The sequence below is a fragment of the Nymphaea colorata genome, chromosome 13 (assembly GCF_008831285.2).
Source record: "Nymphaea colorata isolate Beijing-Zhang1983 chromosome 13, ASM883128v2, whole genome shotgun sequence".
Classification (NCBI taxonomy): domain Eukaryota; kingdom Viridiplantae; phylum Streptophyta; class Magnoliopsida; order Nymphaeales; family Nymphaeaceae; genus Nymphaea; species Nymphaea colorata.
The window spans coordinates 8,115,073-8,132,942 of NC_045150.1; the positions used below are offsets into that span (position 1 = coordinate 8,115,073).

At 40.8% G+C, this 17,870-nt stretch overlaps 1 protein-coding gene across 4 annotated transcripts; it reads left to right on the plus strand.

Annotated features, from left to right (window-relative positions):
- The first annotated feature begins 606 nt into the window (after nt 1–606).
- LOC116266917 (glutamate synthase 1 [NADH], chloroplastic) lies at nt 607–16,983 on the plus strand. 4 transcript variants are annotated; one of them, XM_031648409.2, is made up of 23 exons: nt 608–879; nt 1,832–2,220; nt 2,829–2,948; nt 3,062–3,175; nt 3,469–3,621; nt 3,738–3,838; nt 4,360–4,456; nt 4,975–5,084; nt 5,200–5,303; nt 5,384–5,563; nt 5,998–6,341; nt 6,420–6,490; nt 6,609–7,078; nt 8,068–8,937; nt 9,280–9,434; nt 9,742–9,903; nt 10,148–11,719; nt 12,401–12,610; nt 13,230–13,498; nt 14,125–14,430; nt 14,942–15,209; nt 15,813–16,070; nt 16,377–16,983. In XM_031648409.2, exons 2-23 carry the CDS (start codon nt 1,867–1,869, stop codon nt 16,629–16,631), a joined length of 6,543 nt encoding a protein of 2,180 aa, XP_031504269.1. In that variant the 5' UTR covers nt 608–879; nt 1,832–1,866; the 3' UTR covers nt 16,632–16,983. The 4 variants fall into 4 exon arrangements, with proteins under 4 accessions (XP_031504267.1, XP_031504266.1, XP_031504269.1 ...); XM_031648407.2 differs by having other exon boundaries at nt 607–879; nt 1,829–2,220; nt 5,998–6,490; XM_031648406.2 differs by having other exon boundaries at nt 607–879; nt 5,998–6,490.
- Nucleotides 16,984–17,870: the final 887 nt, after the last annotated feature.

The window sequence follows — 17,870 nt, forward strand, 5'->3', positions numbered from 1 at the left end:
GCGGCTCAATCAATACAATGATTCAAGTTAAAATGTACTCAAGTTTGAGGGTAGGATCAAACTTAGCACGAGGCAGGGTCGGGCTCTGACCCATTGAGCTCTGGGCCTGGTCCGAACGGAGGGCGACCAAAACGCAAACGCCGGACGCCAAGGGTGGCTTTGTAATTTCGAGATAACCGCCGGCCTACGACGTCCGGCACCGCAGACCTTAGAGGCCTACGGCTTACCCACCTAACCCGAGCCTGAGGGGTTCGGATCCGAACCGGAGTAGGCGGCGAAGTCAGCGGGGCCCATCCCACATCCGCTGTCAACTGCCGAATCGTGGCCATCCGCCGCGGTGTTTTCCATCCCGAGGACCCACGTGTGATTCTATCCGTCCATCTGAGGGCGCTGATGGGAAAAAGAGAGAAAGATGAAGGGGGAAATGGAGAAAATGGGGGCGGTGGGGCCCTGGTGGTAAGTGAGGGAGCAGGCGCCCTGGGGTAGATAAAGAGAGCAAGTGGGACCCGCGGGTGGAGTCACTTGCTGAGCTGTCGGCCAGAGAGGTCTATAAATAGGAGAGCCACCCGGCAACGCCGGTTCTAGTTGTTCAGATTCAGGTTTAGCAGGGGCGGGAGAGCGGGTGGGAGAGAGAGAGAGAAGAGGGGTGGCATTCGTTTCCCCTGTTTCTTTTGTCGTTATTTATCGGTTCATTTTCCTCCTTCCTTTCTCTGTTTCTGGAGGCGAGTGAGAGACAATCTGCGGAGAATCTCCAGATTTTTCGTTACCTTAATAGGGACGATCGATACCCCGTGTTTTCCCTTCTTCCTCTGAATCTGTAGCGGTATTCACCGAGAAGATAAGCGAGAGAAAAAGTTAAAATAAAGTAGAAGCAAAGAGGTACGTGCCGGCGCGGGTCTCTGACTCTCTGCCTCTCTTCCTCTCCCTCTTCTTTCCTGTCGAGAACGGAAGAAAGGTTCAACTGAATTGCGTTAATTAGTTCTGCCGTTCTGGTTAAAGAGTACTGTGAGCACCTGAGCGCAAGAAGAGCCTTTCTTATCTTAGATTATTTTGGAGCACCTTTTCCTTTTTCTTGCTTATTTCCGAGAGTTCTTCGGTCTGATCGGTCGGAGGACGCGAAAGTTTGATGTGATCTGTTTTTTCAGAGGTCGAAGTGAGGTAATCCCTGGCTTTTTGCCGTTTTCGGTGTGAAAGCTTCCGGTTTTTGTTGTGAAATTACGAAAAAGTAAGCTCTTTGAAGTTTTTCTTGATTTAGACTGTGGAAATCCAGTAGTTTGTGCAGATCCGCGGTTTAGAGGGGAAGGTGCGTTTCTTATCATTCTCTAGGTCTTTGCATGACCCAAGGTAGAATTTGTAGGCTGTAAGGTAGATTCTCTTATTGAAAGTCGGGAACTCTGAAGAGCCCTGTTTCTTTGGAGTCTGAACTTCAGACTGTATCTTCGAGAAGCGTTTCTTGTCAGCAAGATAAAACGAGGGAAGGCTTCTTTGCTTTTGGAGTCTATAGTTCCGTGTTGGGACCCAAAAATGCAAAAGAAGCACGTTGTTTTGCTTGAAAGAGGACGATGAAAGGATTGAAACTCTTTCAGCTTTTCTACATTTCTAGGGTTTTAGACCTGAGCGATGCAGCAAGTCATTTCAGGTTGGAAGAAACAGCAATCAGATATAACGGATTTAAAACTGGGCACGGCTGCGTCGCCGAAATACATTTACGATGAAAAAACGGACTTTGTGCAAAGTTTTGGAACCTACAAAAAAATAGGGAAAAGACGAAGTAAGAAAAGTTCAAAGGCGATCTTGGTTTTTTTCTGATTTTCTTTTTTTCCTGAAGCAGGAGAAGCAATAAAGCTTACGACAGCAGACGTCGCAATGGCTGCGGTGCCAGGTGTGGGTCTTCAGCTGAGGAACGAGTCGGTCTTACTGCCGTCTGTTCAAGGCAAAAGAGGATTGAACGCACCGAACCCCAGCAACAAGGCCGTCTGCCGTCATGTGCCGAGAGATAATAGTATGTTTGGGGCAAGAGTCCGCCCATGTTCCGAAAGGCTGCACCATGTCTGGCGCTCAGACGGACCCGGATGTACTCCCGAACTCAAGGTTGTCCGAGCGATGGGAATGTCAGGGGAGCCGACGGAGCCGCTTGGTCTCTATAATTCGGCGTTCGACAAGGATTCCTGCGGAGTAGGGTTTGTTGCAGAACTATCTGGCGAACCTAGTCGCAAGACGGTGAGTTGTTTGTTTAGTTTCTCCCTTTCTCCGAGAGCTATGTTTTGCAAAGTTAAACGGACAGTTTAGTTTTAGACAATGGACCCCACTGGCTGATCTGCTTGATCCGTTTTCCTTGTTTTTTTTTTCTTTTGTAAATCGAGTTTTGAAAGCCTCACAAGAAGTGGAGGAAGAATGTTTTCAGGATTTGCATTTCCAAGATATTTTTTGTCCAGTTAATTTGTACGTTTAGGTATCAGAAAATACTGTCATTCATTGTCGAGAACTGAGGTTTTATTCTGAGGAAGGTTAAATACTGAACCACCTCTTTATCTCTCCCCGACGCGCGCATGCGTATAGATGTGCATTCATACACAAATATATGCTAGACACGAAACAAAAAAAGTTTTCGTTGGTCTTGCTTCGTACATTTCCCTCAACTCCACTCTTGCTTTTCTTTTCCTTATGGTTACTGTACAAATGTTTGTCAGTCTAGCTATACGTTTGTTTGTTTTGGACGTATTCCTGCAATCTTTGTTTGGTTAAATTTGATCACATTTTCTTCGTTTAAATTACTATCAATATGTTTACTGAAATTTCTCCTGCATCCTCCTATGTGACATTGCAAGGTATTGGATGCACTGGAAATGCTGATTCGAATGGCACATAGGGGAGCTTGTGGTTGTGAAGTGAACACCGGAGATGGAGCTGGCATTCTTGTTGCTCTCCCACATGATTTCTTCAAGGAGGTATATGAGATCTTATTGTTCCACATTTCACATGTATGAACTCTTTCCATTATATATGCCTGGCTAGTTATCTCGTGTCTCTAACCTGTTTGTGCATGTTATATTTCTCCTAGGTTGCCAAAGATAGTGGATTTGAACTGCCACCACCTGGTGAATATGCTGTTGGCATGTTCTTCTTGCCAACAACTGATGGTCGCCGTGAAGAGAGCAAGATAGTGTTTACTAAGGTGAGTCATGACATGGAGATATTTGAATTTGTCTCTTGCATTATAGCTGCAACGACAAATCACGCAAAAGGAAATTTTTGATACATGTGGGTCCTCTCTCGCAGCTTTTAGTGGTCTTAAAGTTAAAGAGCTGATCTGCTTTTTCTTTATCATGCATATTCCTGTTTCTGATTGGATGTTGGTACAGTCTTCATAGTGCAAGTTATTTCTTTCCCGTCTTTTGTTGCTGTATGTCGAACTCCTTATTTTAACTGAATGGACCTAGACCATGAAAACATTATGTTCCTCTGTAGGTTGCGGAGTCTCTGGGCCATCAGGTTCTTGGTTGGCGTCGTGTTCCAACAGACAATACAGGCCTAGGTGAGTCTGCTATTAACACGGAGCCAGTCATTGAGCAGGTGTTTCTCACTGCAAGTTCAAGATCAAAGGTTGACATTGAGCGACAGGTCTCCTTCAACACTAATACTCCTTTATGTGTCTAGATGCCCTGTTTATGAAGATTAGAGTTCTCTCTCTCTTTCTTCATGTGGCATTTAATGTGAATAGACTATTCATGCTGCAGATGTACATATTGAGGAGAGTCTCAATGGTTGCAATTAGAGCTGCTCTGAACATGCAGCATGGTGCTAAAAAGGACTTCTACATCTGCTCCCTGTCATCCAGGTCTGGAAATTTCTCTCTTAGCTGTTTTTTCTATATCTATTTTCATTAAATTGTTGATGCAAGTTTTAAAACAAAATATCTATCAGTATCATGTGTGTATTTAGATGTTTTTGGAAAACTAAACAGTTTCCTTTTTCTTCTGACAGATGTTATAGTTGTTTATTTTGTTTTGTGATCTGTGCAGAATGTTGCTTCATCAATTATTATTATCAACTCTGTTTGAGCAGTCCAGATTGATATTTCAGAAACAATTGAAATTCATGCTACAATAGCTTGTAGCAGCTTTTATCCTTTTATAAGCTTTTTCCAGCATGCTCGAGAGATTCAAAAAGCAAAATTGTCCATGGAAAAACTGGACTTTGTATATGTAATTCAGTTCAAACTACTCCAAACAGAGTTTCATGAATTTTAACATTTTAAATATCCATTTTCTTGACGTTCCCATTTTGTAAATTCATAATATCTCCTACTTTTGGTGCCATACATGGTGAAGAACTTGGATCTTTTCCTTGATTTGGCAGGACTGTTGTGTACAAAGGTCAGCTCAAACCTATCCAGTTGAAGGATTATTATTATGCAGATCTTACTCATGAAAAGTTTACAAGCTACATGGCCTTGGTAAGTATACTGTCTTTTATTATCTCCTCTGTCCACTAACTTCTGTTTTTCTTGGTTGGGGGGCGACTATTGGTAAATGATTATCTTTGAGGTTATCCAGCATGTGAGGCATTTAAAATGGAAATAATTTATAGTATTGGCTTAATGCCGTCTTCTTTTTCAATCTATGAGATCGGGTGCTTTGGGTAAGTTGGACATATTTTGATGCTGAAGTAAAACATGTGGTGAAATTTTATGGCAGCCTTTCATGTAAAATGAAATAGGTTTTACATTATTTTGTGAAAGAGTTGTGTTGAGCTTTTGGATATGACCTGTAGTATGGTGATGAAGCAAATATGGAACTGTGCATATTGCAAAACTACTGTAGGGTTTGTGTTGGGACTGCAGGTCAAGTGAAGATGTGGTTAGGCCAAATTCATTTATTGCAGCAGGTTTCTGAATTGAGCTGCAAGTCAATAGAAAAGGTTGATTGAGCCATTGTGGTACTAACTACTTCAAACTCTTTGACTTCTTTGCAGATCCATTCTCGTTTTTCAACTAATACTTTTCCTAGCTGGGATCGAGCTCAACCTATGCGTGTTCTGGGGCACAATGGGGAAATCAACACTCTTCGTGGAAACATTAATTGGTAAAGCTATAAGTTATTTACTCTTTGTCTTCTTCAGTAATTTCTTGTGCTTTTAATATTTCTATGGAGTTTGTGTGTAGCTTTTGCTTGAAACTGAATTTTGACTGATGACCAGGATGCGAGCACGTGAAGGTTTACTTAAGTGCAAGGAACTGAATCTCTCAAAAGATGAGATGTTAAAACTTCTACCCATTGTTGATGTTGGTTCTTCTGATTCTGGTAATTCTTCAATAACCATTTCATGTTTTATATGAAAAGTTACTGTATTACAGAAAATAATATTTCCTAAAATTTTTCAGGGGCATTTGATGGCGTCCTTGAACTTCTTGTGCGAGCTGGAAGAACTCTTCCTGAAGCTATCATGATGATGATACCAGAAGCATGGCAAAATGATAAAAACATGGATCCGGAGAGAAAGGCTTTGTATGAGTACTTCTCTGCTTTGATGGAACCCTGGGATGGGCCTGCTCTTATATCATGTAAATTCCTTACTCTAGCAGCTTCATGCATTAAACTTTGAAACAGAAAAAGCCCAATGTATTTTCATCTTTAATCAATTTGAAATAAATGATTGGTCCTTACATCATTATTAATATATTCTTTTACACCTTATCTGAGCATTGCAACATGCAAACAATTCTTTTGCTGATGTTTGCTCGTAAACTTGCAAGATTTATTTACCAATGTCCAAATTATGTTGTTCAAGTATCAGTGTGGAAAATTATCTTTTGAGCTTTTATCTAAAAGATGCTGTAAGTGGTTTTTTTTCCCAAGTGGTCTGTAATATGATTGGGCTAATAAGTTTACATGTTCATTATCTTAGAGAAGTACACCTTTCTCTAGTTTGAAGGAGTTCTGTATGAGGTGAATTATTTGTGCAGAATTAATTAGTCGTAAATGTTGGAAAATGCAGTTACTGATGGCCGCTATCTTGGAGCAACATTAGACCGAAATGGTTTGAGGCCTGGCCGCTTTTATATTACACACAGCGGTCGTGTTATCATGGCCAGTGAAGTTGGTGTCGTGGATATACCTCCAGAGGATGTGTGCAAGAAAGGGAGGCTTAACCCTGGGATGATGTTACTAGTAGATTTTGAAAACCATGTGGTCGTTGATGATGATGCTTTGAAAAGGCAATATTCGTTGGCTAGGCCATATGCTGAATGGTTGAACAACCAGAAGTTAGAGCTGAAGGACATTGTTCAATCTGTTCCAGAAACTGAGAGGGTTCCACCAGCAATAGCTGGGGCACTGCCTGTATGTTTTGGTCCTTTGCAAATTTTCCTAGCATTTTTTTTGTGGCCTTTTGGATCTTTAAGCCAGCTATTCCTGCAGGTACATAAGGATGATGATAGCATGGAAAACATGGGAATTCATGGTCTGTTGGCTCCTCTGAAGGCATTTGGGTAAACGTCTTGCTATTTTATTTATTTTTTTAATTACTTTTTCAGATTTTCTCTTTCACTTGGTTCCATTTTCCCCTAAATGTACTTAAGAGGAACCCTATTTGTTTCTTCTGTCCAGTTATACTGTAGAAGCCTTGGAGATGCTCCTGTTACCAATGGCAAAAGATTCTACAGAGGCCCTTGGTTCCATGGGCAATGATACCCCACTTGCAGTAATGTCACACCGGCCAAAACTAGCGTTTGAATACTTTAAACAGATGTTTGCTCAGGTAACAAACCCCCCCATTGATCCAATTCGTGAAAAAATCGTTACGTCGATGCGCTGCATGATTGGCCCAGAAGGAGATCTTACTGAAACTACTGAGGAGCAGTGCCATCGTCTCTCACTTGAAGGGCCACTCTTGTCCATTGATGAGATGGAGGCTATTAAAAAGATAAATTACAAGGGCTGGAGAAGTAAAGTGTTGGACATTACTTTCTCCAAAAAACATGGTCGCAAAGGTGTGGAGGAGACCCTAGATAGGATCTGTAATGAAGCTCGTGCTGCCATACGTGAAGGCTACACATTATTAGTATTATCTGACAGAGGTATATTTGTACCAGAAATGCATTGATTCTGATTCCCTTTGGTCATGCTTCATGTTAGGCCCTAGCAAAAGTTGTTCCAATGAGTAGTTTTTTTATTCAATTGGAGCTGATAGATGTGTTTATCATGTTTTTTTTTAAGTAGAATACATGATTAGATCAGTTGTTTGGAAGCTTATACATGTTTTCTTAAAAGCAATGCCTCAAATTGCAGTAAGGCTTGATTGGTGAAAAAAACACACTTTTCATTAACTACTTCTATTTGGAATATTTATTTTGAGCACATAGATTGGAAAATGCATCAACGGGCTCAGTTTTTATGCAAGAACAACAGCTACCTCTTCTACTGGAGCCTAACATGTTCCCTGATCAAATGTTAGCCTTAAGCTAACAGAGGGTAATTACTCACGCACATGCTCTTGCAAAGGCCCAGCCTTCACACCTTAAGACTGGTAATTCTAATGATGATTAGGGTTAACTCCCCTAAAGACCTTATATACCGCGATCCTATAACATGGGGGTGCGTTATTGAGACCGACCATCCACCTGACTCAGTTCCTAAACTGGCTCCACGCAGGGCAGATCCTGCCTCTGCTGACCGGACTCTATGGACCCAATAACAGACTTTCCCTACCCACTAACTTCACGCCTGACACCAAAAGGGTGAGGACCCTGTCTCTGTGTTGTTCGCTCCATATGTAAATTTTTTTTTATCTATTTAAAATATGTTTTTTTTTTTGTAAATCAAAGATTGCATGATGATCTTCGTGCTTCATAGTTCATAGATAGCATCAATTTTGATAAGAAGAATTTTACGGATGAGTATTGGAAGGTTTTAAGAGAATTTAGTAATGCACATTGCACTTATTTATAGAAGCCTTGTCTTCAGGGAAGTTCAATTGTCTGGTTACAACTTGCATGTGTTTGTTCAAAAGTCAAATAAAAGGTTGCTGACTTTTGTTTCTTTTTCCATTTGCTGTCCTGAAATGAAGCATTTTCACAAGACCGTGTTGCTGTTAGTTCCCTACTGGCAGTTGGTGCGGTTCATCATCATTTAGTTTCAAATCTTGAACGCACAAGGATTGGGTTGATTGTTGAGACTGCTGAGCCACGTGAGGTTCACCATTTCTGCACTCTTGTGGGGTTTGGAGCAGATGCAATATGTCCTTATTTGGCAGTAGAAACTATTTGGCGTCTCCAGGTTGATGGTAAAATTCCTCCTAAAGAGGATGGTTCCTTCCATTCTAAGGGTGAGCTAGTTGACAAGTATTTCTACGCATGTAATTATGGGATAATGAAGGTGCTCGCAAAAATGGGAATATCAACATTGGCTTCTTACAAGGGTGCTCAGATATTTGAAGCACTGGGTCTAGCTTCTGAAGTGATCAATAGATGTTTTGCCGGAACCCCAAGTAGAATTGAAGGTGCTACTTTTGAAATGCTTGCTCGGGACACACTTCGCCTCCATGAGATGGCATTTCCAACTAGGGCTTTACCTCCAGGTAGTGCGGAAACTGTTGCTTTACCCAATCCAGGGGATTATCATTGGAGAAAAGGTGGAGAAGTTCATCTTAATGATCCTCAGGCTATTGCAAAGCTTCAAGAGGCAGCAAGAAGTAACAGCGTTGCTGCTTATAGGGAATACTCAAAACTTGTAGAGAATCTTAACAAGGCGTGCAATTTGCGTGGTATGCTTAAGTTTAAAGAAATTGGAAGCAGCATCCCTCTTGATGAAGTTGAACCTGCAAGTGAGATTGTGAAGCGTTTCTGTACGGGTGCCATGAGTTATGGGTCGATATCTTTGGAGGCACACACTGCTTTGGCGGTTGCAATGAACAGAATTGGAGGGAAATCAAATACAGGTATATTGTCATGCTTTCTGTTTGCAATGGTGTAACGTGTGTTAGAGTGAATTTTCATATTCTATTTTACTGTGGAGATTTCATTGCAGATGTATCGCACGTAGAATCTAGAGCCATGGAAATCAAATCTAAAATGATCATAAATGAATAGTGGAAATCATATTTCTTGTTTGTCAACTGAACATTCTTAGTTCTTGTTAACTGAATTGAACTTGTCATTGTTTCTTCTCATTCGGGGATAGAGTACAACCTCTACCCTCTTTTCTCTTTGTTATCCCATCTGCTGTTAGTATTCTGTCTTTCCTTATATTATGTTCTTTTCTACATTTATCTGTTATGCAGGTGAGGGAGGCGAGAACCCATCTCGCATGGTGCCGCTTCCAGATGGATCAAGGAACCCCAAGCGGAGTGCGATTAAGCAAGTTGCTAGTGGGAGATTTGGTGTCTCTAGCTACTATCTTACCAATGCTGATGAACTTCAGATAAAGATGGCTCAGGTAGTTTCTTGGCTATTTAACTTGTTCTTTACATCCTTGTCTTAGGTATGATTTTGTAGTTCAATTTTCCTGTTTATCTATTGAATTCTTATTGGAATGGGATTCCCTTGAACCAGTCACTTGTTATAAATTTATGTTCACACACAGATCCTTTTTACCTTGCAAAGCACCTCAGCGTGCCTTTATATATATATATATATATATATATATATATATATATATATAAAGTTGTGTAATTTAATATATTCAAACAAGCATACATGTGGTTGAATTCCCCCTGACTGCTGTTAACTTTCTTTATATTCAGGGTGCTAAACCTGGTGAAGGTGGTGAGCTTCCAGGTCATAAAGTAATTGGTGACATTGCAGTCACACGTAACTCCACTGCTGGTGTTGGACTAATCAGTCCACCACCTCATCATGATATTTATTCAATCGAAGACCTTGCACAACTGATTCATGATCTCAAGGTACTAATCAGAAACTCCTTTCCACCTGTCTATTTCTGTCTGTTCAAACCATATGTCAGCATGTGAAGAGAGATGGTTTTTTTTTTTTTTTTTTTTTTTTTTTTTTTTTTTTTTTGTGGGGGGGGGGGGGGGGCGTGTTTACACTAGTTTTTGGGATTGATTTTGACCAGATTTTGACATGCATGCGGCAGGTTACACTGGATAACCACTTTATTATTTATAAAATTATTGTTTCTTTCTGTAGAACTCCAACCCAAGTGCACGAATCAGTGTGAAGTTGGTCTCTGAAGCTGGTGTTGGAGTTGTTGCTAGTGGAGTAGTAAAAGGCCATGCAGACCATGTCCTTATCTCTGGCCATGATGGAGGAACTGGAGCCTCTCGCTGGACCGGCATAAAGAATGCTGGTTTACCTTGGGAACTTGGTTTAGCGGAGACACATCAAACTCTTGTTGCTAATGATCTGCGTGGTCGAACTGTACTTCAAACAGATGGACAACTTAAAACTGGAAGAGATGTTGCCATTGCTTGCCTCCTTGGTGCTGAAGAGTTTGGCTTCAGTACGGCCCCTCTAATAACTCTTGGATGCATTATGATGCGAAAGTGTCACAAGAACACCTGTCCTGTTGGTATTGCTACTCAAGATCCTGTTCTCCGTGCGAAGTTTGCAGGTGAACCAGAGCACGTAATAAATTTCTTCTTTATGCTGGCTGAAGAAGTGCGTGAAATCATGTCTCAGCTTGGTTTGAGAACAATCAATGAGATGGTTGGACGTGCAGACATGCTGGAAGTTGATCAAGAGGTGGTGCAGAACAATGAGAAGTTGGAAAACATTGATCTGTCTGCCTTGCTTCGTCCAGCATCGGAGATTCGGCCTGGAGCTGCACAGTACTGTGTGCAAAAACAGGATCATGGGCTGGATATGGCTTTGGACAATGAACTTATTTCTTTATGCAAGGTAGCTATTGAGAAAGCTGTCCCAGTGTACATTGAAAGGTCAGTTCGAAATGTGAATAGGGCTGTTGGCACGATGTTAAGCCATGAAGTTACTAAACGTTACCATTTGGAGGGCCTGCCTTCTGACACAGTCCACATAAAGCTCACGGGTAGTGCTGGCCAAAGTTTTGGTGCATTCCTTTGCTCAGGCATCACCCTTGAGCTTGAAGGTGACAGCAATGACTATGTTGGAAAAGGATTATCAGGTGGAAAAGTTGTAGTTTACCCTCCTAGACATAGCAGATTCGATCCAAAGGAAAACATTGTCATTGGTAATGTTGCCTTATATGGTGCAATAAAAGGTGAGGCATATTTTAATGGGATGGCTGCAGAGAGGTTTTGTGTTCGTAACTCAGGAGCAAAGGCTGTGGTGGAGGGCGTTGGTGATCATGGGTGTGAGTATATGACTGGAGGCACTGTTGTTGTGCTTGGTAAAACTGGACGGAACTTTGCCGCTGGTATGAGTGGTGGAGCAGCCTATGTTCTCGACATAGAGAACAAATTTCCATCACGGTGCAATCTGGAGCTAGTTGATCTTGAAAAGGTTGAAGAGGAAGAGGATATTACGACCTTGCGCATGATGATACAGCAGCATCAGCGTCACACTAACAGTGAACTAGCCAAGCAAGTTCTTGCTGATTTTGATGTGCTTCTTCCTAAGTTTGTTAAAGTATTCCCAAGAGATTACAAACGTGTCCTTCAGGACATGAAAGCTAAGAAAACAGCAAAGGAGCTGGAGGAAGCCGAATTGAAAAAGAAGAATGCCTTTGAAGAGCTGAGGAAGATGTCTTCTTCAGCTCAAGCAAATGGGGCAATCAAAGAGGTCTTCTTTTTGGTTCCTACTTTCCTTCTGATGATAATAGTTTTGGTTACTTCATATATGTTGATATCATAGTCATAAAATGCACTTTTTTTTCGAAAAAATATGTATAAAATGCAAGAAATAAGTCATCTGTTTAAAATTTAAATAAAAAAACACCAAATCCAAAAAAAAGTGAATTTTTTTTCGTGTTTTCTTGGAGTTTTTCCTTTTTTTTCATTTTAAGCTTTTTTTCACGTTTTTTAATGCAAAATTTTTATTTGTTGCTCATTTAATTATTTTTTGACGTTTGTAGTATTAATTTTTCACTTGGATTATTTTAAACATTTACTGTATTTTTCCTTTTTTTTCCAAGCTTGCTGAGAAAACCTTGGCGTTTAAAATACGAAAACATTTTTTTTCGGTGGTTGAAATCATATTCATGCACATGTGCTTGGTTGCATAGCCTGTGCATTTGATCTGTCTCAATCAATTTTACAAGGTTAAAAATTTACTGAATGGAAAGTAAATAGATAATAAATGATGCGTTGATCTTTCAGATCAAAATTTGGCAATTCTGGTAAGAGGAATCTGGTGAATAATAATCTTGATCAGAACTTAATTACTATCTGTTGATTAACAGTCATCTGGCAATAGACTTGTTAGAGGCAGTCATGTGCTAATGCCTATGTCATGATTCTGCAGAATGGGCCCAAAGTTTTTAGACCCACTCGTATTGGAAATGCAATAAAGAATGGTGGTTTCGTGAAATATGAGCGAGAGGGTATTGCATATCGTGACCCTGCAGCTCGGGTTAATGACTGGAAAGAGGTTATAGAGGATGCTAGACCTGCTGAGTTATTAAAAACACAATCTGCTCGTTGCATGGACTGTGGAACTCCCTTTTGCCATCAGGTATGTCTCTTGATTTCACCTCAGGAATAATTTATGCAAACTGGTCAATTTAAAATTTTATTTGTCATAGTTGCGAATTTTATGAAGTTGTTTCTTTCTCGTTATTGTCTTAATGATTTTCTGTAGGTCGTTCTTAAGGTTCTAGCTATACAATCATAATAGAACACATGCCTACCTATTAGTTAAGTGGGTTAAATTGGTTTTGTTTCCTGCATTTGCTTCACTATCCACATTTCTGCAGAAAATTTTCATTTGGCCCCCAACCTGAACTACATTACTTCTTAATAACGGATATTATTAAGATGCGTCTGCGCCAAAGTTTTCAAGTCAAGTTGCATACAGCAAGCATGTTGCATTTGGCATGTGAGAAGTAAACCTGTAAGGGAAAAGCTGTTGTCAATGACCTTTCTGCCTGCATGTCATGTGGAACTTTGGGTTTGGAATTTGATCGTGGAGGTGGCATATATTTTCTTAAAAAATCATTATATCTAACATTTGGCTTTACATGTGCTTTATTTTTTTTTCCCTCTTTTGTTGCACTAGCTCTTCTATGCCTATTTTCCAGAAGTGTGTAACAAAAGAGAGAGAGAGACTTATTTCCTGCATTTTGAATTTACAGGAAACAAGTGGATGTCCCCTTGGAAACAAAATTCCTGAGTTCAACGAGCTGGTCTATCAAAATCGTTGGAGAGAAGCATTGGATAGGCTTTTGGAGACAAATAACTTTCCAGAGTTTACTGGCCGAGTCTGCCCTGCACCATGTGAAGGTTCCTGTGTCCTTGGGATCATTGAGAACCCAGTATCTATTAAGACTATTGAGTGTTCTATCATAGATAAGGCCTTTGAAGAAGGTTGGATGGTACCCCGACCACCTCTGACCAGAACAGGGTACGGCTTCGTTTTTCTCTATTCCTGCTTCTTCATTTTGTTTGTCTCCTCGGAATAGGGTTGTTTTGAGATGGACTTGTTTTTGTGGTTAGTTATTCTTTTGTTGCTCTTTGGAAGTCTGTCTTGTAAGAACAGTGATTTCTGGTGGAAGGTGGATGAGGCTAAGGTTTTCTTCTTTCTTAGAGTGACCCTTGCAGTCCTATGTAGTTTAAGCATCCTACCTGGAGTTCTGGAGTATATTCGTGGGAATCATTCCTCGAATGAATTACTCTAGTGGATCCATCTCATGTGATTGCAACTTATGAACTTGTTTGTCTCGTTTGGTCCATGCTGCAAGTGGAAGGGAATGATTGTCCCAAGGCACCAATAAATCTCACTCCTATTGTATTTTGATTAAATGTTCAATTGTAGGACCTACTATTTCAATTACAATTTTGGAATTCCATGCAACTTGTTTTCACTTGTTGAGAATTTTACTTTGATAGTATTGAGCGTGGACCAAAATTATCCATGATTAAGTCACAGGAAGTGATCTGAATGTTGTAGTGGACTTGTTCCAAAACTGGCTTGTTATCACTTGTTGGTTTAGGTATCGTGGTTTTGACCATGTTTGTTCCTTGATTCAGGAAGAAGGTTTCCATTGTGGGTAGTGGACCTGCAGGCCTGGCTGCTGCTGACCAACTTAACAAGATGGGTCATTCTGTTACTGTGTATGAGCGTGCTGATAGGATTGGTGGGCTGATGATGTATGGAGTTCCAAACATGAAAGCAGATAAGGTCAACATTGTTCAGAGGCGTGTTGATCTAATGGCAAAGGAGGGTGTTGAATTTGTGGTGAATGCAAATGTTGGGAAAGACCCAGCATATTCTCTAGAGAGGCTTCGTGCTGAAAGTGATGCATTGATCTTGGCATGTGGGGCCACAAGACCAAGGTAACTTTTGAATCTTTTGTCTAAACATGCTCTAAAGGGACGTGAGGTCTGACTTGCTTAGGAATTAAAGGAATTGATCTTTGTTTACAGAATGTTTGTCATGTTTAGGCTTTAGGGTAACCTGAGTGGCCCTTGATGCATTTTGCTTTTCAGTTAAAGGAAGCCCATTTTTGTGCCTGAGGCTTAACTTAGAGATACATGGAAAAAAAAGACTGAGACCAGGTGGTGGAGACTGCTGGAAACTAAATTACTCCATGTTATGTTTTCTAAAGGAAAGTTCGTTCAAAAAGATTGCATAGAGTAACATAAACCAAAAATGAAAAAAAGGAATCATCTCAATTAATCGGATCAAACAACAGGCTAGCCTGACTGGCTTTGTATTCCTTAGTTGGTTCTTAGTTCACATTTTAAGCTCTAGGTTAACTGTTCAAACAATAGATTTATTCATCTTGATCTCTCTGGTTCATGGTCGCTGAACGTTTGATTAAGATCTGTAACTTTTCTGGTGCAGGGACCTTTCTGTTCCTGGCCGGGAATTTAAGGGAATTCATTTTGCAATGGAGTTCCTTCATGCGAACACCAAGAGCCTCCTGGACAGCAATCTGGATGATGGTAATTATATATCTGCTAAAGGTAAAAAGGTGGTTGTAATTGGAGGTGGTGATACTGGAACTGACTGCATAGGCACATCCATTAGGCATGGCTGCACTCAGGTCATAAATCTGGAGCTTCTTCCTGAGCCACCTAAGTCTCGTGCACCAGGCAACCCATGGCCACAGGTACTCTTTTTTCTATATTTTCTTGGAACAGCTTGCTTACTAAATGTGTTTTAGATTAATCTTTGTCAAGTTTTGGTGCATTTCAACTCTTCCATACTGCAAAAATGCATTGCTGTGTCGTGTTGGTAAATCTAAGGAATGGGGCGTAGGCAGGTGGGCTCTCCATGGGACCTACGCCCCATGGAACCTGCTCTTTGAAACTTTTTAGTTAATGTTGAAATTTGGGTGAATTTGAGTTCAGTTATATAGGGTAGCTCCACTAGATTCGGATCACTGCCCCATGGTCAATTAAAAATCTATTAACCATATATTTAGTACCCATGAAAAAAACTTTGGCTCCATCCTGTAAGCTTGTACATTGATTTCTACCATCTTCACTTGTCAAAGTAGGCCTGACAAAAGGTCTGTTATTTTCACCTGCATTCTACTAACTAACGGATAAAAATCTTTTCATGCTCTGCCCTATACCTTGTCGTGCCACTCTATGCAGCTTATCCATCCAGTAGCTCGATTTTATGATTGTGCGGTTACCCAAGCTACCCTCCTACCCGATTCCTTCCAAAATTGCTATAGATGTCTAATGTTTCTTTTGTTTATATTCAGTGGCCCAAGATCTTCCGAGTAGATTATGGACACCAAGAAGCTACAACGAAGTTTGGGAAAGATCCACGTACTTTTGAGGTTTCAACTAAGCGTTTCCTGAGCGATGAAAATGGAGCCGTCAAAGGGCTTGAAGTGGTGCGTGTTCGGTGGGAGAAAGATGCTAATGGGAGGTTCAACTTGAAGGAAGTTGAGGGCTCGGAATGGATAATCGAAGCAGACTTGATTCTCCTAGCCATGGGTTTTCTCGGTCCCGAATCGGTAACTTATATTTCCCTTTCTCTTTAATGGCCTGATGAAATGTACCCCCGATTTTTCTTTCTGGATCGTGCATAATATTAGCTGTCAAACTCCCAACCATTGATCAATCTCCGTGACCGGTTCCATGTATGAATCAATGCTTCAAACAATCATTGCTTTAAAGAATGATTCCATCCTTAAGAAGGGTTGCCTATCGACCAAAAACACCTGTTTTTCCAGTCTATGCTCTGCATTTGAGATGTTAACTTGCTTCAGGCACGTTCATCATCATCTCCCTCTCACATTTCTCAATTTTTGGCTTTCCAGGGAGTTGCAAACCAGCTAGGAGTGGATCTAGACAACCGGTCGAACTTCAAGGCTGAATATGGCCGTTTCAAAACGAACGTTGATGGAGTCTTTGCTGCTGGAGATTGCAGGCGTGGACAATCACTTGTTGTCTGGGCAATTGCTGAAGGCCGGCAAACAGCTGCCGAGGTTGACAAGTATCTGATGAAAGAAACTCTTGTCATACCCCAGGCAGAAGAAGCTCAAGAGAACAACAAACAGGCAGTTGCCACCTAGAAAATGGGTGAATTAGTCGAAGATACCAAGTGCGTGAATAAAGGCCCAGATCTCTACTTGTCCATGGTAAAATTGGAATTATAAAGACATGGCAATACATGGGGAGGGCTGATGTAAAGGCCAGCGGATGCTTCATGCAAAAAGATTACAGGTCCGTTTTGGTGACCCGAAATTTTGGTCAAGTGGTTTTGGTAGTCGTCTAATAGTAGTGTCCTGGAATAAATTGGGAATAAGTTGGTTTTTGGGGCCATATTTTTTCTATTGCAGTTTTTTTTAATGTTTTTATGTGCCCATTAATAAACGTTGTATAGTTCTCGAGTTCCTCAAATGGCAGTTGATCTTTTGTCTTGTATAGTTTGTCTATTTTTATACCTGTGGTCGAATATTGTATTGTATAGAGGTACTGGTGGTCCTCATCCGTGCAAGCTGTTGGAATCTCGAGTCCAAACAAAAACCGTTAAGAGGCCATCTTTTCTCCAAGTCAGAAATCAAGAGATGGGTTCGCCCACTAAGTTGGACGTGAATCCTGAATCCGTTAACGAGTATGGAATTCGATCCAGGGTTCAATGAAGGCCTCGGGCTTTGTGTCCTTTCTTTTCTGGATTTTCTGTCGCAAGTCAGCTTTGGGTAATTCCACGATGAGACGCACAAAGGCTGAACTGGGCCTGCACCCGAAGCTATGATCTACTCTGGATTTATCAGGCTTTTAAAAACAATCAGTCGGTCCTAAAGACAACCAGACCCAAATGTCAATGCCGCCGTAGTTGGCAAATTTGTTGATCCCGACTAGCGAGCTGCTTGAATCAGTTAGGATTGTGAGGTCACGAATCAGGATTCAGTCGTTTCACTGCTTAAGTTTGTTATTTTGTGAATTGAAATCTATATTCCACTAAAGAGATCTTCTGGGGGATAGACCCCGACCTTCTCAATAAAAAAGAATAAGATATACAACCATGCAGAGGGAATGCTATGCATCAAACAATGAAGAACACCAAAATTAAACCCAGCCGTACAGAAACATAAAGGCACACCAAAAGGTGATCTAAAGCAAACACCGAGACAGCGCCAAGCAATTCTAAACTTGTTATTCTATTTACTCTCAGCAACTTGCTGATAAAAAGAGAGAAGAGAACATGTGTACACTTAGACTATCTTTTCCCTAAGTCATTGCTTTGTTAGACATCCAATTGCTAACTTTAGTAAACATACACACATTCATATTACGTATTATTTAGTTTT

Excerpts from the sequence above, each read along its gene's own strand:
- LOC116266917 (XM_031648407.2), top strand. The coding sequence starts at position 1,867 with ATGGCTGCGGTGCCAGGTGTGGGTCTTCAGCTGAGGAACGAGTCGGTC. Across the intron at positions 3,839-4,359 it reads ATCTGCTCCCTGTCATCCAG|GACTGTTGTGTACAAAGGTC; the intron begins GTCTGGAAATTT and ends TTGATTTGGCAG. Across the intron at positions 9,435-9,741 it reads TTCAGATAAAGATGGCTCAG|GGTGCTAAACCTGGTGAAGG; the intron begins GTAGTTTCTTGG and ends CTTTATATTCAG.